Source organism: Idiotropiscis lumnitzeri, chromosome 14 (genome assembly GCF_059441095.1).
Source record: "Idiotropiscis lumnitzeri isolate Australia: NSW breed Sydney's pygmy pipehorse chromosome 14, RoL_Ilum_1.0, whole genome shotgun sequence".
Taxonomy (NCBI): domain Eukaryota; kingdom Metazoa; phylum Chordata; class Actinopteri; order Syngnathiformes; family Syngnathidae; genus Idiotropiscis; species Idiotropiscis lumnitzeri.
This window is the reverse complement of record NC_142404.1, coordinates 5,281,107-5,300,140: the sequence shown is the minus strand read 5'-3', so window position 1 is coordinate 5,300,140 and position 19,034 is coordinate 5,281,107. Positions and strand designations below refer to the sequence as shown.

The 19,034-nt window shown below is 41.8% G+C and overlaps 4 protein-coding genes across 4 annotated transcripts; 3 read left to right on the top strand and 1 right to left on the bottom strand.

Moving 5' to 3' along the window:
• Positions 1-293: 293 nt before the first annotated feature.
• Positions 294-7,752, top strand: c9h2orf80 (chromosome 9 C2orf80 homolog). Its single transcript, XM_088315451.1, has 8 exons — positions 294-424; positions 503-584; positions 2,397-2,479; positions 3,166-3,259; positions 5,059-5,136; positions 5,209-5,296; positions 7,146-7,264; positions 7,462-7,752. The coding sequence occupies exons 1-8, from the start codon at positions 384-386 to the stop codon at positions 7,489-7,491; spliced, it is 615 nt and encodes a 204-aa protein (XP_088171577.1). The 5' UTR covers positions 294-383; the 3' UTR covers positions 7,492-7,752.
• A 2,674-nt stretch (positions 7,753-10,426) lies between these two features.
• On the top strand, positions 10,427-11,931 carry LOC148323204 (gamma-crystallin M2-like). Its single transcript, XM_088315457.1, has 3 exons — positions 10,427-10,575; positions 10,650-10,892; positions 11,589-11,931. Exons 1-3 carry the CDS (start codon positions 10,567-10,569, stop codon positions 11,859-11,861), a joined length of 525 nt encoding a protein of 174 aa, XP_088171583.1. The 5' UTR covers positions 10,427-10,566; the 3' UTR covers positions 11,862-11,931.
• A 2,249-nt stretch (positions 11,932-14,180) lies between these two features.
• On the top strand, positions 14,181-15,034 carry LOC148323203 (gamma-crystallin M1-like). The gene is made up of 3 exons (XM_088315454.1): positions 14,181-14,305; positions 14,378-14,629; positions 14,712-15,034. The coding sequence occupies exons 1-3, from the start codon at positions 14,297-14,299 to the stop codon at positions 14,985-14,987; spliced, it is 537 nt and encodes a 178-aa protein (XP_088171580.1). The 5' UTR covers positions 14,181-14,296; the 3' UTR covers positions 14,988-15,034.
• Positions 15,035-17,531: 2,497 nt separating this feature from the next.
• On the bottom strand, positions 17,532-18,708 carry LOC148323202 (gamma-crystallin M3-like). Its single transcript, XM_088315453.1, has 3 exons — positions 18,643-18,708; positions 18,326-18,565; positions 17,532-17,862 (listed from the first exon to the last, which is right to left on the bottom strand). The coding sequence occupies exons 1-3, from the start codon at positions 18,706-18,708 to the stop codon at positions 17,584-17,586; spliced, it is 585 nt and encodes a 194-aa protein (XP_088171579.1). The 3' UTR covers positions 17,532-17,583.
• Positions 18,709-19,034: the final 326 nt, after the last annotated feature.

Here is a 19,034-nt window from a genome sequence, read left to right as displayed (position 1 = left end):
CGTTTAGACTGCTTGTGATGCATGCGTGTTGGTTGGAGACTATTCATAAATGATTCAGAGCTGCTTGCTCACCTGAGACATTGCCTATTGTTTCCCATGTGAAGGTCACATTCAGTCCGGTTTGGCTGCACACAAACTGTGTAACATAAAGCTGACACACTTTGTTGCTGTGTACAGTTTGGTGAGTACAACTGCGTGACTTTGTTTTGCTCAGGGTACTGAACTGTTTTTATTATATGTTTTTATATAGTATTGACTCCAGCACTGCAATAGGAAGGAGAATTGATTTTGGGTTTATTTTGATGCGCTAGTTTTTTTTTTTTGTCACAGTGTTTAGCTTTCTGCAGCAACTTCTTGTTGACAGATAAAGACTCCTTGCCAAAATGGAGTCAAAGCAGCTGAAAAGAAATGTTGAATTTCTCTTGTGAGTACTTACTAATGCATTGGAAAAATATATAGGTTGAAAAGGTGGATTATAATGGTTTTGATTTTCTGATTCCAGGGGTGAATATGTTGGGCAGAAAATCAGAGAGAATTCTTTTGACCCAAGAGGAAAAGGAGCCTTCACTGTGCTTGATGACCTGGTAAAAAAAAAAAAAAAGAAAAACTGTCATGTGTGTAGACCACCACCAAGGCCAAAATATCCAGATTTGGATTAACACTGATTTGTAAACCGTAACAATGCACCCTTGCGTGAGCCAATAGAAAAAGGTGCGTTTAAAATTGAAGCTATCCTAAATTTATCATCATTTCACACTTATCGACATAAAAGAAAGTGTAATGTGCCCGTTGCAGTGTCCCAACTGGTTTAAATTGCTCAAGTGGTCGTAGCCTACCACCGCTAGTTGGAATTAATTTTTAATCCACAATAGGTGGTTTGGATAGAGGCACTATGGAAACATCCATTGTTGCGTTTTCAATCACTTTATTGAAGAAATGCTTAAAAAGTACAATAAATGCAGGCATATTCTCCGCCTACCGACAGCGGCACACTGCAATTAGGGTGGACTTGTACATGAGGTTAATTTACGCACGGCTCTTCTGGGGCATATTATGCTGTCCAGGCGATTCTCCCGTCTTGGCTTCTGACACATTCACCATGTGTAACTTGAAAATTCATGCGATACCACCAAAGAGGTGATTCATTTGAGTGTGAGGGTATCTATAATCACCAGATCTCTGATATTTAAATCAAGAGACATACATTTCATCGAGATGGAGATGCATTTGCAAAATATGTGAGACTTTAAATGTAAAATTAACTTGCGTAGTGTTGTGGATCCTAAAGTTTTTTACCAGTGATTTGTGCGCGGCTGATCTATGGCCTGATTTGAAGGAGCGTGTGTTTTTGCGTTCCCTTTTCAATAAATCCAATATATCCATTTTAATCATAACTCCGCCCCCATAACAGAATGCTTGGGTGACGGTGCACATTGACAGTTGACCAGGTTTCCAAGGAACACACTGCCCCCAAAATTCAACTCACAGCCTATTTTGACAATGGCTATTGTTTGTGATCAGCCACCCGAATCATCCGAAGGGACAGTTAAAACACCGATGTCAAATTCGGTCCTGGAGGGCCGCCTTCCTGCATGTTTTCTATCTCTCCCGGCTGCAACACACATGATTCAAATGAGCAGCATACTTCTCAGTATTCTTCAGAGGTTACTGATGAGTTGATCATTTGAATCTGCCGTGTTGTAGCCGGGAGAGATTGAAAGCATGCAGGAAAGCGGCCCTCCAGGACTGGAGTTTGACACTGAAAAAAAAAAGCTTAATAATGTGCTTTAAGGGCCAGTGTATGGAATTCAGTTCCATCAAGTGGTGAGCTAATTGAATTCAATGACCTAAGTTCAAAGCATGTGCAGTTTGAAGCATGGTGCCTTCAGAGAGACCATACTCTTCAAGCCTACCAACAATTTTTGCAGCAGAGGTGCAAGCCAAATGTCATCACAAATGACTTCTAGTATTGCCTCAAGTGATGAAGTAAGTGCTTTGTATTTGTTAGACATGCTGCATTCCACAGCTGGGCCGCGATCTCGGTACGGTTCTGGCCTCGACCCTCCGGCCTTATTCATAAAAACTGTCGGCCCCCGTTACCGTTGAGAATTTGACTTGCAGGTGTGTTTTGGGTTGCCCTGCTGCACAACCTAACAGCACTTGAGATTATGAACTGACCTTAGCTGAGGCTCGGTGGCCTACAATTATTTGGATGTCGGGTTGGGTTCCGTTATCACCGGGCATATAGTGGTACTTTTTTCCCTAAACTGTTCTGCCACACACATATACATATGGAGATGCTTGCTTTTCATTGTTCCAACAATTGATTAACATAATTGAAGCATGCTCCTCAGTTTTGTGTTTTTGATGCTTTTCGTGTTCTACGGATATTTTAGGCTCACTATGATCTCGCCTTCAGCGTTGCTGTTTGGTGGCTGGAGAAAGACCCAGGATCCAAAACATGGGACAAAGATCTCATGTAGGGCATCTGCCATCTTGTGGTCTGACCCTTAAAAATCATGTAAAAACTTTAAAGAAAACATGCATTTGTTCATTCTCTTATGCATAATTTGAAGACTTGGGCTCGGGCATACTTGTGCATTTCACTATCTGGTTCAAATCGTGCTTGTTATGAAGTCTACTCAATGTTTCCAACTTAGTGACTTTTTATTACTCTAACAACAAATGTTCAAATGACAATGAGCAACAAATTTCATGGTGTTTAGAGATTTCCAGACTCACTAGAGAACTGATTTTCACCCCTCTGCATCCATATTGTAAACGAGTTGCACTTGCGGGAAGCCACCAATGCTGTTTTTGAGTTCATGTGTAAGCTAGTTAGTAATTTAGAATGTTAATTAATTTGTCCAGCTGTTCTGTAGCAGTGCTGGAGGTGCAAACTGGCACAATCACACATTTTCAAAATAGGTGGTTCAGCATTTTCTTTTCTTCAATTTCGCACTTGTGTAAACAGGTGCTCTAGAGACCCAAGTAAACGTTAAGCGATTAAAAACTAAATAATGTGCATGTCCAGTTTAAAACACCTTTTGAGCATGAAGTCCCTCAGAAGCTAAATGATTAAAAAATATGATCAAATATGTGTAACTGTATAGATTCTGAGCATTTGTGTGTTTATATCTCCCACTTCTCCCTCATTCGCCACAGCGGTCGGCGCCAAATTCCAGGAAACTGCCGAATATATGGGAATCGCTTGGCACGTGAGGCCATGATCTTGTCATCCTTCGCAGGCATCATCATGGTAAGCAGCACAATTTGCATATGAATTCTGAATAACCACAACGCCAGGTACACGTGCACAGCTTTAATGAAATACGCACAAATCTTCAATCAAACCTTTATTTATATAGCACGTTCTATTTTTAATAATGGTGCTACTTTTTGAAGTATGATTAGTGAATTTTTTTTTATCACTCTAACATACAGTTTTTTGTGACTGAGAAAGATTTTATGATTTGCCTGAACCAAGTATTGACATGATTTGCTTGAAATTTGATGGTGACTTGTCCGGACTTAAGTTTGTTGATTTAAAAAATATAAATAACAGTTACCTTGGGACAGCCTTGAGACTGGAAGATTACTACTTGAGACTTGACTGTATGTACCTAAATTAGTGTTACTATTAAACACAGTAGTTTGTAAAGCTGCCCATTAATAAGAAAGCAAATCAAGCATTGATTCATATGGAAGTTGGTTTATTACTCTACAATTACAAGTTTAAACTTGCAAAATACAGTACCATGTAGTCTAGTAAGCATTTACCTTGACAACATAATTCATGAAGATATGAATGAAACTTTTCATGTTGAAACATGATCTGTAAACCAGTGGACTGCACTTCTTAAACACTGCACTTATCCATATTTTTAAATAAATCCAACGTACGTAGCCTATATTATAAATAAAATCGAGCGATCTCGAGTCAGGTTACGACGGCCGCCTCAAAGTGCAGAGGTGCAGCGTTCGATTCCGGCTCCGGCCTTCCTGTGTGGAGTTTGCATGTTCTCCCCGTGCCTGTGTCCTCATGTTAGCAACAATCTCTTGACATAAGTAGAGATGTGCACATAAATTTTGAAGATTGGTCACAGTTGAGTTTTATGACACTGACAGAAAGCGCGTTTTACATAAAGCATCCCGGTCATGTGCTTCACCTTGAAGTAGTAGCTTTGGCTGGGTCTGACGTCTGCTTTAAGCTAAGTAAGTCTGCCCAATCTCTTTTGACAAAACGTGACCAACTTTATGACTGTGTTGGTACTGATATGCTTCAGAGCTGTTCATATTGCTCATTGCCTCACGTCTGAAGTCACATTATTCGGGAAGTAGTTCAACATATGACTGACCTTGTCGCTGGCCTCATTTTTTAGGTCATCCATCCTACCACGCTACATTAGCAGGAAGCGGGATTGCAATGGTTTCTCTGTAATTCTAGAACTGTCATAGAAAGTGGACTCACAGAAACAGTTTCCATGTAAATAAAACGCCGGTTTTGCTATACTGGAAGCCACACCCAAATTTCACGCTAAGGTTCATAAGAATAAGGTGGATATAAAAAAAATAAATAATTATAAAGACACCAAATTCATGTTTGACACTATTGAATTGGAATTTTGGTGTTTGCTTCCTTTTTCAAATCATCCGATAGGTGGATGTGTTTAAATAAAGCACCAGTGTGCCAACATCAGCTACATGTCAGTTGAAGTGTGCGGTACACATGACAGGTCGTCTATTAAGCACAGACACAAATATCAATCAGCCACGCACATTTTCCTTCTACTCTGCATGCATTGCGACCGTAGCACATTTTTTTCCAAACATGTTAGATATCTCGTCTCAAGGTCTCAGAAAACGTACCCCAAAAAATTATGCGTACCTACGGCGCAGGCTTTAGTTACAGCAATGACATCTCTGCCCGCCCCCGTTTCTCCCTCCCTCCTCCCCTGGGCTCTTCTCCACTGCGCGTGGCAATGACTGTTTCATTTGCAGCTTTTGCAATTGGGAAGTGTGCATCCCTTACTGTGACCCACTGACCCCTCTCTTCAGAGCAGCCTGCCAGTGGAGGAGATCATGACTCTTTACAGCTGTAAACCTGTTGCCTCGTACCCTGACAAACGCTCCAAGGTACCGCAGCAACACATGAAAACACACACTTACTCCACCTAGATGACTTTACTGCATCTTTTCTATCCCCAGGCTTCCATTGCGTGTCCCTTCACACTCTCCTCCCACCCGCTGGCCATGCTGAGCTCCTACAAGGCTGTGCAACACTGCAAGAAACACAGTGAGTACACAATGTGAGGGATTGCATGCGCAGTTTCTTCTCCCACACACTTGACCACACTCACTAGATTACAGTACAGTGGTACATGTAGTGGTGGAACATTTTTGAAAACCTTTTCAATAATTCAGATCGACCGTTTCGGGTCGCATGTGTCCTGTTGCTTCATCGGCTCGGACAATATTTTTCGTCCTTCTCATTTCCTAATGAGGTGAAGCTGTGTACAGGAGCGCACATGCTCCCCAAGATGATGGCATCCATGGTTGCGAGCTATCAGATATCCTCTTTGATGCTCTTTTTGTACTATTTTGTTTCTACATTTCATACAACAGTGGGACAATTTCAATCAGCTTTGAGTCTTTCACTGGAGCTCTCAATGGGCATCAGTTAGCTGAATTGGCGATCGCAATCCTCGTGAGGGTGAGCAGCTCAGATGATGGATGGGTGGATGGATGGATGTTGGAGGCGAGCCATCAACATCTCCACGCTGTCTCAGAAGAAGCATTCAACCAGTGATTACCTTCAGTCGTCATTTGAGCGCTGAACACATGTCACAGTAGGGCTGGGTGATATGATCTCAAATCAATATCGCGAGAAATTGAGCAATTTTACCTCGATAACGATAAATTCCCCCTGTGGACTAAAATCTAAATAAATGCAGGAAATGCATATTGACTGTTTTTATTATTGACCAACTGGTACACATTATTTTCAATGAAAAATAAAAGTACAAATATCATTTGTATAAACATTCCAAATAGCTTGCTTTGCATGACTTGAACAATGTCACAAAGAAAAAGGGTACTACCTCTTGCAAAATCTTTTTCTGCAAATAGATTGCGCCAAGATGCTCTCATGATGTAAATAATGGCAAATAAAAAAAATGCTAAATAAAATGAAAGAAAATGTCAATGCAAGCCAAATAAACAAGTGGGCATTATCGGGGGAAATGTGCTGTCTCGAGTACTCCGGTGCGCAGTCGCCACTTGACGTCTATGTAATGCACAGTCAGGCTCAATCAGGGATCCATGTTGCGACTCGACCACAAGTCGGATGTAGATGCAAAATGCTTGACATGTCTAAGCTCCCGGCCCGATGTAGTCCATATCGGGAAATACGGCTTTCATGAAGCGTTTAAATCCTGTGCGCGCCACTGTAACTAGAGGAGCTTTATCTTTAGCTATGTGCTAGGCTATCGCGTCCACCTCTGAGACGTTCTCTCGTATGGTGTCGCCTCCGTTCATGGGCTGTTGTCACTTGTCGAACCTTGCTTCTCACTTTGAACTTTCAGCACAGCATGGTTGTGTTGTGGGTGGTGAAAAAGCTTCTGGATTTGAATCGCCAGCAACGAGAGCGATGTCTGTTTTCTTTCTCGATCAGACGGGTGGAGTCACGTGACTAGAGGCGCTGTAGCGGTCTTAAAGGGGCATGAACATTGCCGCAGACAGAAAAGGCTTGGGCAAAATGATTTCGGTCATTGTAATAAATTTCGGTAACGGTAAATTTTCGGTTTATCGCCCGGCCCTAACAGCCCATCAAATATGAACGGCAGCTTGCCTATTTCCAACAGAACTCCCAGCATCTTATGAACTTTGCAATAAATCAGGAAACTGCCATCTCCAAGCAGCAGAATACCAGTTATCAGAATCCCAATAACACAAGCATCTTTCATATCCTAAATTCTGCTACTGTAGTTAACAGTAGTATTTGTATGACAACTTTTCTACTAAAGTACAAGAGTTACGCAGTTGTCTTTTCCAACTTGGGCAAGTATGACCTAAGTTTTTGCTCCCCCCTTTCTTAATGGCATTGTATTTTCCATCGTAAGATAACACCATTGTCCTTTCTATAGATCATAAGTTGAAAAGATGGCTGTCCGAGAGGACAAAAGACAACATTCCCAGCAGACGAGTCCCAGCACAATCCCCGTCCTTGTCATCTCTCTCCTCTACCTCCCGCTCATTCTTCAGCGTGAGTAGCACATTTCCCGTAGCTGTCTGATCAACACCTTTCGAGATCAATTCTTGATTAGTTGAACTGATCTAAATCGTCTTTTTTCAATCAAGTCACTCCACCTCTAAGTGTCGGGGGGTCTGAAAGGTCACTATTCCCAGCTGGTGGATTTTACACCGCCAGCACTCCTGACCTCTGCTCTGTTTTGACTTCAGGTGGGCGATGACGGCGACAAGGAGAGCTGAAGTGTCACCAGTTTCTCTCTTTGCATGATTGACAATGGTGTGTGTCGTTATATACATTTCGATACCGTAGATAAGGGATGGGTAACTAAATGGTGGGAAACACAAATGGGTGTATTTTGCTGCTTAACTTGTATTCCATGGGTGCTTGAAAATGTATATTGGAGGTTTGTCAAGAGCTATTGAATAACTTTTGAAAAAATGTTTTCCAATGCATTTCACTTGGCAATTATACGCAGATTATCACAATTTGCAGGGTGTCCCGGTACCTATGACCCAAGAATATCGGGCGTCTACTGTATAAATAGTGGACTCCTGCAACGTTTAGTTGCTCATTCCTGCTTTAGATGAATACCATTGAAACCATGGGTGAAAACTTTTTGGTCAATGTTATAAAAGTGAAAATGTCAAATTTAAAAAGGGCAGGTTTATTGTTGGTTTATTTTGAATTCATATCATTTATCCACAAGGCAACATCTGTTTTTCTTTGAGTTAAAAATAAGCCGATGCCCAGGAAACAAAATAAAAATATTTTCCATGAATAATCATTTGTGTTATATTCTACGATTGGAGAATCATTGTCAGGTTCAATCACCTAAGCATTCTCTGAACATAGGCAAAATGAGTGAAAGTTGATCTTTTTACTCGCGAGGAGAACAAACAGAGTGTGCTCAGTTACAACTCTCCATCCGCTCTGAAACCCTCTCTTTTTATTGGGGAAGTCCCTAACTATGAAATGTATTTGCACTAAAGACTAAGGGAATAAGGGGGGGGGGGAGAAGAACCAGCAAACATGTAAACATTTCAGACACGAGAGGAAAAACAGACATCAATGGCAGTCATTTACTTATTGAAAAGGCAGATATGCCTTTTGGTGCTCTCGCACTGAAGTCTCAGTCCTTTTGTTTCAGAGGTGTGTCTCGGGCACACCTCCTTTGATGTTGCAGACGTTGATCCTGTCTTCAAATATCCGCTTCTCCTGAGGTCTTCTCATCCTTATGGTTCAACCCTCGGTCACACTATGGACCAATTCCTTTGCAATAGAATATGGGATAACATTTATACATTCACCCGAACAATCGAAACACGCGTTTCAAAAATCCACTTTCAAACTAGTGACATGCTCTCGCCACAAGATGGAGCCATTGGGCAAGGCTATACTGACCTATGAGTCCAAGACAAAAAAACCCAGTCAACTGGAGTTTGAAATAATCAAGTCAAAATTATTTTTGTGCAAAACTGCGACTAATCAAAATACTTTATACAATGTTGAAAAAGTCGATGACACATATTTTCATTGAGTACAAGGATGTCTTCACCGAATCCGTGTACCTGAACAAAACCATATGAAGAGCGATCACCTAGCTGTTGTCCACCCACCAAGAAAAGTCCACTCAACGTCAAGATAAAAACGGAGCTGGACCGGATGGAAGCAGACTGTGATAAGCCTTGGGCGGCTGTGTTAAAAAACTGAGATTAATCTATTAAAACCATTCAATTCCTCCATCCTCTGACTCATGCATCACGTGTCTGCACAACTACAATGAAAATATGAAGATTCGTGCAAAGTTGCACATCAATCACAAGCTGACCCAGCTCATCATCCAGACGCCTCAACAACTTTGGATCGCCACTTGCAAGAACCCGAAAATTCAATGGAAATAACTCACCTGGCCGCAATAACACTCATTATTTCCATCCAGTAGCTGCTAAATATACATTAAGGAAAAAGATTAAGGTTAACAAATTTGCTTTTATACAACATATAACCCCCCCCCCCAATGTGATCAACAACCTGCAGGGTAAACAAAAAATATATAAACAAATCACCACTGACTGATCGTTTTTTGAAGCTCCTCCCCTCGCTTTAGCGTTGTTCCTTGGCCACGTGATTGCGTTTTTTTTTTAATCAAAATTGAATGTATAATAATAATAAGTATTAATAATATTACATGGTACATATAATTGTCGAATTCAAGTATAATATACAAATGCAGTGAGTCGCTGTATATTGTAATGAGGGATTCACGACACTTTCAAGATTTTCTCATGCCAATTTACATCAATCACTTGAAGAAATATGTCATAAATCACTCAAAAATGCGGTCTGTTTTTTTTTTTGGGGGGGGGCTGATAAAATATATTCCAAACAAAATCAGATGAGTCAGCTGATCAGTTGCTGTCCGAATTTTCCCCTTATCTTGGGGAAGGTGAAAGGTATCCGACATACCCGAAAAGCACCGGGATCACTTGCTAACTCCACAGAGGAAGGAGGAGGCCTGATTTGAACTTCAGTAGGTGATTGCACAAACCATTCTCCACTGTGCTGTTAGATTGGGCCTCTTCAGAATAATCATACAATTATATTTTTTTACTTCATGGACCTGAAGAAAAAAAAATGGATTAAAGGTGATTGTTTGTATTTTTTTTTTTTTTTTTGCTAAGCACTGTATGTATTTTTTTTTTTCATCCTTACAATTTTATACTACAGCCAGCCTAACCTATGTTTTAGCGAAGGGAGCTGAAAGTTATTTTTCAACTCCACTTGTATTGGCAATTCTCTAATAAGTCTAATTCTAAGCAATGGTATGATTATGTGATTTTAATCATATTGGATACTGTATAAATTACGATGAACCAAAATCCACCTCAATACCCATTCAGACTAAAAATGTGTGTACATTTGTCAAACCTTCCTAAATCCTTGGCGTGGTGTGTATTAGCATACATGAAGTTCCTGTAGTGTGAACAGCGAGTGGTCCCGGCACTGTTATGCAACACTTCAGGCGTGAACAGCGCTTTTCCATATTGTTCTGCCTCTATTGTCCACGGGATGCGTGGATACCATACTAGGCCTTTCCCTTGTCCATCAACGTCAAACCCTCTTAATTATTTATTCTCTTTTTGTGTCAAATACAAATCTATATTTCTCACCCCATGTCAGGGTCCAACAAAAAGGTGCACATGTGGCAGCAGCGTTCATTTATAACTAGCAGACCATTTGAATAACAATGCTTTGTTTGTGCCGAGGTGCTATAAAAAGCCCTGGAAACATGAGAAATCTCTCCAATAGACACCATGGGCAAGGTAGGCTCTGCTCCGCTGGCATCAAACCACATTTGAGTCCATTGTTTGTCATCACGCAACCCATCTCCCGACAGATCATCTTCTACGAGGACAAGAACTTCCAGGGTCGCAGCTACGAGTGCAGCAACGACTGCACGGACCTTCACTCCTTCTTCAACCGCTGCAACTCCATCCGGGTGGAGAGCGGCTGCTTCATGATCTACGAGCGAGCCAACTTCATGGGCCACCAGTACTTCATGAGGAGAGGAGATTATCCCGACTACCAGAGATGGATGGGTTTCAGCAGCTGCATCCGCTCGTGCAGGATGATTCCCGCAGTAAGGGTCGGAATGCTTGCAGTTCTGCCTTTCAATCTGCTCTTTAAACTCGACCAGTCATTCGGACGTGTTTCATTCTGCTTGAAAGCTAGACTAGTCCATTGTCCATGCTTAAGAGATCATTCCAGTGTCTGTGATTTAGCCTCTGGTTTCCCGATATAAAAGCTAGATCGGCCATTACGGCCATTATACCACTTTTTCTGACGTTTGAAATCAGACTCTGGTATCTGTTTTGAAAAGGTGGACCTGTCATTCCGATGTTTACGAATCAACTTTTGGCTTCTATACCAAAAGCTAGACAAATTATTTTGATAGCCATGAGTCATGATGATCATTTCAATGGTCACGATTCTGCCTCCTGTTTCCACACTTAAAAGCTAGACAAAGCTTTCATACTGGTGCATGTGACTCTGCCATGCGTTTCTGTACTCAAAGCCGGACAAGTAGGAAGTTTCAGTGTCAGCGTTTCTGCACTGGGTCACCATACTTTGTTACATACATTGTTATGAGGTCTGCGACTCTGCCTCTGGTTTATGATCACAATGTCTGTGATTCCATTTCTATTGTCAGGTACTGGTCATTTGTATCGTTAGCATTTTCCCTGTGTCCACAATCCACCCCTTCAATACTTTAAATTAAAATAGAAATTTTGATGCCCTCAGCAAACCAACTGTCTCTTCTGATGTGATCCCGCAGTACCGAGGCTCGTACAGATTGCGTATCTATGAGAAGCCCGACTTCAGCGGTCACATGATGGAGTTCATGGACGACTGTGCCTGTGTGTCAGACCGTTTCCACCACCGCCATATCTACTCCTGTAACGTCATGAATGGCTACTGGATCTTCTACGAGTACCCCAACTTTCGAGGGCGCCAGTACTTCCTCAGGCCTGGCGAGTACCGGCGCTACCGCGACTGGTGCGCCACCTGCGCCATCGTCGGCTCCTTCAGGAGGGTCACAGAATTTTAGCCATCAAAATGAAAGCCTTGCTGTAAATATCAAACGCTTTGTTTATTAAAGATGTCGGATTTTTAACTGACTTTGTAATTGCTTTATTTTTGTTTTTTCACTCAGTGGATATATAGCTTTACAATAGATGCATCATTGATTATTTATTTCGCCATACATGTTGTTCTACAACACGGAAAGATTTTTCAGACATTCCTACCTTTATTCATATCTGTATAATTACAGAGCATATTAGAAATAGAAAAATAAAATTTCTTTTTCAGTCACATTATTAAATAGATTTTTGTTGTTTTGTCTTTTTAATCAACTTGAACCATAGAAAAGTTTTTCATTCTTAATTAAAAAAAATAAATGAAATAATAAAATGAAGCATTTAGGGTTGACCTAATACATATTAAAGGGACAGTGTGTAGAAATTTGAGATTTTTCAATGTTCATTCATTTTAAAAACAAACAAAAACACGTGTTCTATCACATCAATGAACATTTTTTATATACAATTATAGGGCTAGTAAGTCACTGTGTGATTGTGCCTCAACTTACAGGTGACTGACATGTTTCACAGCCATTTTTCTGCTTGGGATACCCGAAGCAAACAAATGACCTGATCACAAACTTGCTGGATTGCAATGCACGTACTTTGTCACTTGAAGTAATACAAGAAGTCGCTTGTGATGACATGATGATTTGCTTGCACTTCTGCTTAAGAAAACGGTGGTGGAGTTGCAAATGTGGTCTTTAAAATGGACATTCTTCAAAACTAGTTCTATCAGTTCACCACTAGATGGCGAGTGCATTTTACACACGATAACAATATGAGATTTTTTGTAGTTTTACTGCCGAAGGACAAAATTAGCAAAGTGCTAACTCCGCTATATTTCCGTTTGTATTGTTTACTGACCGCTGCTAAGTCCTTTTTAAATAGATAAAGGAAAGAAAGTGTCATGTGTGTGATTTTCAACATAGCTTATCCTGTAATAATATTCCCTTTATTAGTCCCACAATGGGGAAATTCGAGATTCGAACTCAAACCTCCTGGGGAGACTGGGTCCTGAACGCGGCGCCTTAGACCACTCGGCCATCCTGGCAGCCAAAGTACAGTGTCACAGTAGGTTGCCTGATCCTATCCCGGCTGACTTTTGGGCGAAAGTATGACTACTCCTTAAACTGGTCACCAGCCACACACTGAGCGGGAACCGGTCCAACGCTGCCCGCCCACAAGTTAGACAAATGTACCACTGCAGAGTGTTCTAATTTTTAATGCTGGAATAGTGAAAAAAAAAAGTAATAAATCGAACAAAAATGTATTTATGCATTTATTTATTCAATACAATAGCGTCAAAATAAAATGCTAAAATCAAATGTATTTTCCATCATATTACCACTTATAATAGTATAAAAAAGGCAAATTGTTTTCCATTTAATGTTAAAGTTGGACATTGAGGTTAATCCATTGGATAAATAATGACTCAGTAATTTCAGTAATGACTTTTTGGCCCAGTGTCTTTTTGCATAAATAGAAAGTTCCATTCACCCATTATCTGTTCCGCTTCTCCTCACAAGGGTCGCAGGCATGCTGGAGCCTATCCCAGCTATCTTCGGGCAGTTGCGGGGTCCACCCTGAACTTGTTGCCAGCCAATTGCAGTAAATAATAAATAAATGGAACGTTATTACGACACATTATTCTGCTATATTTATTCAGTTTGTGTTACTCTATGCTGATGTAAATCAAAAGTTGTTCTAATTCCGGGAGATAATAATGGGCACAGGAATGAAAATGTATCAGTCAAAAAATATACATGGGCTTGTGGCACGCCTGCCCCTAAAAGAGCGGTTACATTAAGCCCTCTTTCCGCTCAAAAGTATGATTTGTTTTTATACACAAATTTAATAGCGAATATGAGAAATTTTCAAAAGAAAAATGACCCATCTAGGACTCGCATGGACTTTTATTTATTGTGTGTGCCAATTCTGTTGAAAAAAGTGTGTGGGATGAAAAAGGTTTTCGTAAACATTTAATGCTAAAACATACTACGTTTCTGTGATTCAACATTAAAGCTGTACGGTAAATTGTGATTCATTTATTTATTTTATTCTGGCTCTATGACTTCATCCTAGAGGCGCTGGACGCTACGCTCTCCCCAGTGGCCATGATCACACCATATGTGCAGAAGCTTCTGACTGAACGAGCACGCACAAAGCCTGTGTGCACACATAATGCAGGCGATTCTCAGCCAGAAATGTATGGATGGAGAAGCATTGTTACGCATTTATAGGCCCTGTTCAGCAAAAAGTCAGTCTGCCAATTCATCAGCTTTGCGCATTTGAATAACAACGCATCATGGCCCCCGGGATTTTGTATAAAAAGGCCTTGGAATCATGGGGTTAGCAGAGCAAGTTGACCCCACCACTGGGAACTACCTAAAACATCACCATGGGCAAGGTAGATTTATTCTTACAAATAGTTGCATTTCTTTAACAGGCGAAGCAAAACTGCCACTGTTTCCTTTTTCAGATCATCCTTTTCGAGGAAAAGAACTTCCAGGGCCGCTCCTACGAGTGCCTGAACGACTGCCCCGAGCTGACCTCTGTCCTGAGCCGCTGTCAGTCCTGCCGGGTGGAGAATGGCTGCTTCATGGTCTATGAGCGCTCCAACTTCCTGGGCAACCAGTTGTTCCTCAAGAGAGGAGAGTACCACGACCTGCAGCGCATGATGACTATGGGAGTGACCCTGGAATCCATCAGATCCTGCAGAATGATCCCCTTGGTAAGCACCCAACCTAAAACCGGAATATTACGAGTGTCAACGCGGCGGACATTGAGATTGACGTTTGGAATTTGAATTACAGCACAGAGGCCAATTCAGGATTAAGATCTTTGAGCGAGAGAACCTGAGTGGTCAGTCCAACGAACTGCAGGAGGACTGTGACAACATCATGGAGCGCTTCCGCATGAACGACATCCTGTCCTGCCAGGTCATGGAAGGTCACTGGCTGCTGTTTGAGCAGCCCCACTTCCGCGGCAGGATGATCTACGTGAAGCCCGGTGAGCACCGCAGCCTCCGGGAGTTGGGCCTGAGTGGCATCAGGATCATCAGCTTGAGGCGTATCACTGACATGTGCTAGACAAATGTACTCAGCTTGAATAAATAAAAACAATGTCTTCTTCATAAGTATCGTTGCTTTTCTTGGTGTTGAGTCAGTAGCGAGAATCGCCTTGCAAATGGACAAACTCACATTATTTAGTTGGTATGAAGACATGTGTTCTTGATACTCTTGACCTGCGTTATTGTCAAGAGCACTATCAAGATTAAAACTTTGAGCAATAGCTCAAACTTTTGCTAGAGCCCACATCCCTGCGATGCCGAACACATGGGAGATGGCAGTAAAGGGTTCAACAATGCTCTTAAAAATATCACTGCCACTTTCACACTGCATTACCTGGTAATCTAGCACATAAGAAGCATAAAATTAGAGTCAAACTTAATTTGGCTGTCTCTTTCAGTCGTTTTCCAGTGTGAGGATGGGGGCACATTTTGCCAATTATCGGCATAGGTCTTTTTTTTTTTTTAACTTTCAAGGCCGATAAATTAAACGCTGTTTTATTTTGGCTTGCTGCAGCAGGCCTCTCTCTCTCTCTCCCTCTCTCTCTCTGCTGTGCTGGTGGCCCTGCGTGCAGAAGCAGATTGGCCTGCCCACAGCACCATCTGATTGGTTACTTGTACAGTTGGTGGCAGCCAATCAGCATTAAGCTTAGCCTGTTTGCTTTTTCACCTCGAGTCACACTCACTCCGGGATGCTACAGGCAACAGATTTTCATGAAATTCTAATAAACGTCAGTCTACTACAACTCAGAGCAAAGTGAAAACTATTTGCCATAGTAAACTAAGGAAAGGGAATGTTTGTTTTTATTCAACAAAGACATGCAAAAGAGCCCGGGAGCTTTTAAAAATAAGTTTCTACCTTCTAATATAAAAAAAAAAGGTTTAACAAGTTGTAAATCACTAAAGTTGTTTAATAAACACGTGCTTAAAAGCAATCAAACAAAGTCAAGTTTTGGAGTTTTCAGTTTTCCACATCTTTCCACCATTTTACCCCTTTTTTTCCCCCACAAATGAATATCGACTTCAAATATCGCTTATTGGCCTCAAGTGACTATTAATAATCTGTATCGATATCGGCCCTGAAAAAAGCACATCTGTCTTTCACTAGTCAGTACATACATACAACATAAATGTGGGCAGCAGTCCTTGGTTGTTAAACATTCTCGATTTGCTACTGGCGCCAAATGCCAGGTCAACTTTTTTTTCCAACTGAGGTAAAATACTGCACAATAAATTCCAAGGTGAGACACAGACTGTTTTAAGACCACAACAGAACTTCTCTACAACAACACTAGCACTAAATTAGAGCAAAAGATTGACTAATCGTTCAAATAGTCATCTGTAAATTGCACAGAGGAGTTAAATCCAGGGGCAGAAAGTAAAAACTTTGCCACAGTTTACCTTTAGTGACAGGTGCTAGTAGAAGAAACTGCAGCTAAAGCCAAACTGTGACAGGGTTCTCCACCTGAATTTGATACCTCTGCAACTGCATGGCCATTTTGAACCGGGCATAAAAATGGGCGAACCTGGACGCTCCCAACATAGAGCGATCACATGTCTGCATGGTGTCTGATAGAATGACTTTAACGACATAATCATCCTTAGTACAAAGCAGGGAAGGTATCCAATTCATCATGCCTTACTGCAGGGGTCTTCCATCCTGGTCCTCAAGGTCCGCTGTCCTGGCTCTCTGTGCTGCATGATTCAAAGAATCAGAAATGTTATCCAGCTTTTGCAGACATTGCTGATTATCTGATTATTTGAACCAGATATCTTGTAGTAAGGAGAGATGGCAGGAAAGGCAGGAAAGCGGACTAGGATTGATGAGCCATGCCTTCCTTGGTGCTGCTGTTTTATTAGTAAAGTAAGTTCAAACGTGCACAGCAGTTACGTCTTTCATATCTGTGCATGGAAAAATAATTATAATCATGATAATTACACTCACTTCACATTTTCCTGATGGCATAAGTAAGACGTTTTGGACATATCAGAGCTAGGCACCCTGGCCAAGCTTCCGGCCTAATTCATGAAAATTTTTGGCCCCCAACCCCGTTTCGCCACCTTCGTGTGCACTTCAGGGACCACATGGAAAATATAAACTCAAATAAACTAATGCAAGTAAGTACGCAAAGTTGGTAGTGGCGCTTTTGATGCATTTTGAGGCAATTCTTTTAGTTTGCCCATTTGGCCACGACCACATCGCTCGCCCGACGGCGGAATTGTAGGCCGGACCAAAATCCACCTCCAGCCGTGATAAATTGAACCCTTTCTTAAAATTTGGACGTCCGGTCAGGCCGGACCGTTCCGCCCTGGGACCGACTGCCCAGCTCTGGAAATGTTATAATTTGAAGACAAATTGTCATTACCTACGTCCAAATTTATTATTATATATAATGTTTCAAACACAAATTCACATAGTGGTATCATTAATGCTGGCAAAATATCAACGATGTGACATTGCAATGACAATTTCCCGCAATTAAAATTTGCACACCTCACTGGCATCAGCTGGCTGAAGTTCCGCTATACAGCGTATGAGTTGCATCATAGATGAGACACCAGGAAGTACAGTTTAAAGTGATTTTTATTTAAAATCTTGTTTTGTTACACAGTTGCTTCTAAGAACAGGAATCCATGATGCGCTTCATGCTCATAATGCGAGTGCCACTTATGCCCATGTCCTTGAAGCTCCTATACTCGCCAGGCCTCAGGTATATCATCTTGCCCCTGAAGTTGGGCTGCTCAAATAGCAGCCAGTGGCCATCTAGCACGCTGCAGGACAAGCATTCACTCATGCGAAGGCGGTCTATGACGTTCTCGCAGTCCTCCTGCAGTTCGTTGGACTGGCCGCTCATGTTCTCCCGCTCAAAGATCTTGATCCTGAACTGGCCTCTGTGCTGTGGGTCGAGACAAAAGCAGGAAGTCAGCCACAAGCACTATTTCACATCGCTTTTTCCATTTGAAATGTGACAATTTCTGCTCTTGTGGTGCACGGAGCTAGTCATAGGTTCTGGTTTTGAATCTTGGCATGCGCTCCCTTTGCATGGACGGGTTTCATCCCACATTTGAAAAACATGGATGCTAAGTAACTTGGTGTTAAAGTGTACCTGGCAAAGCAGGATCTTCTTCAAGGATACTTCAAATTGGTCAAAGTATTGAGGATCAAACATAAAACCAATGGGTTGGGAAACGACCCCTCTGCATCCTAAGCGAAGCCGCGCTTTCCCAGAGACTAAATGATTGTTGCCCTGATATGCTCTGTGATTGACTTGTGATCAGTGTAGAGCCGCATAGATGCCAAGCTCATTCATGACCCCGAATAGACTAAGCGGTAGACATTGGGTGGCTTTGGTACAGTACCATGGGGATCATGCGGCAAGACCTGATGCAGTCGCTCATGCCCATGCGCTGGTAATCTGAGTAGTCACCCCTCCTGACAAAGAACTGGTTTCCCATGTAGTTTGTGCGGTCATAGACCATGAAGCAGCCGCTCTCCACCCGGCAAGAGAGGCACCTGCTCAGGTAAGAGGACATGTCAGCGCAGTCACTGCTGGTCTCATAAGAACGGCCCTGGAAGTTCCTGTCCTCGTAGAAGATGATCTGAAACCCAAACAGGCGTAACCGTTGACATTGATTGATTATCAAATAGAACAAATTCACCCAAAGCCGAGATTTACCTTGCCCATAGTCATGGCTGCGGTGGTACGTGTGGAAGCGCAAACGGACTGCTTAATTTTCTCCATATCGCCGGCTGCTTTTATACCTGACCTCGCGCTTGAAGCATACATGACCCCATTGTGCAAAGTCCTGACAGGGCAACATGCAGCGGAGGCCCCACCGCATGCACGGCCGCAATTCAAAGAGACCTTCAAACACATCGTGATTTGCGGTGGTAGCAATTGTAGCGAAGAGGCCCCACCGTGTCACCTTCATTGTCTGTACTGTTCAAAGGCTGAAAACAGGATTTCCACAAACAAAACCTTCCCAAGGATTGCTTCATTAATACGTTATTAAAACATACATTCGATTGACCAAAAACAAACAAACAAAAAAGAAATATAATAAGAAT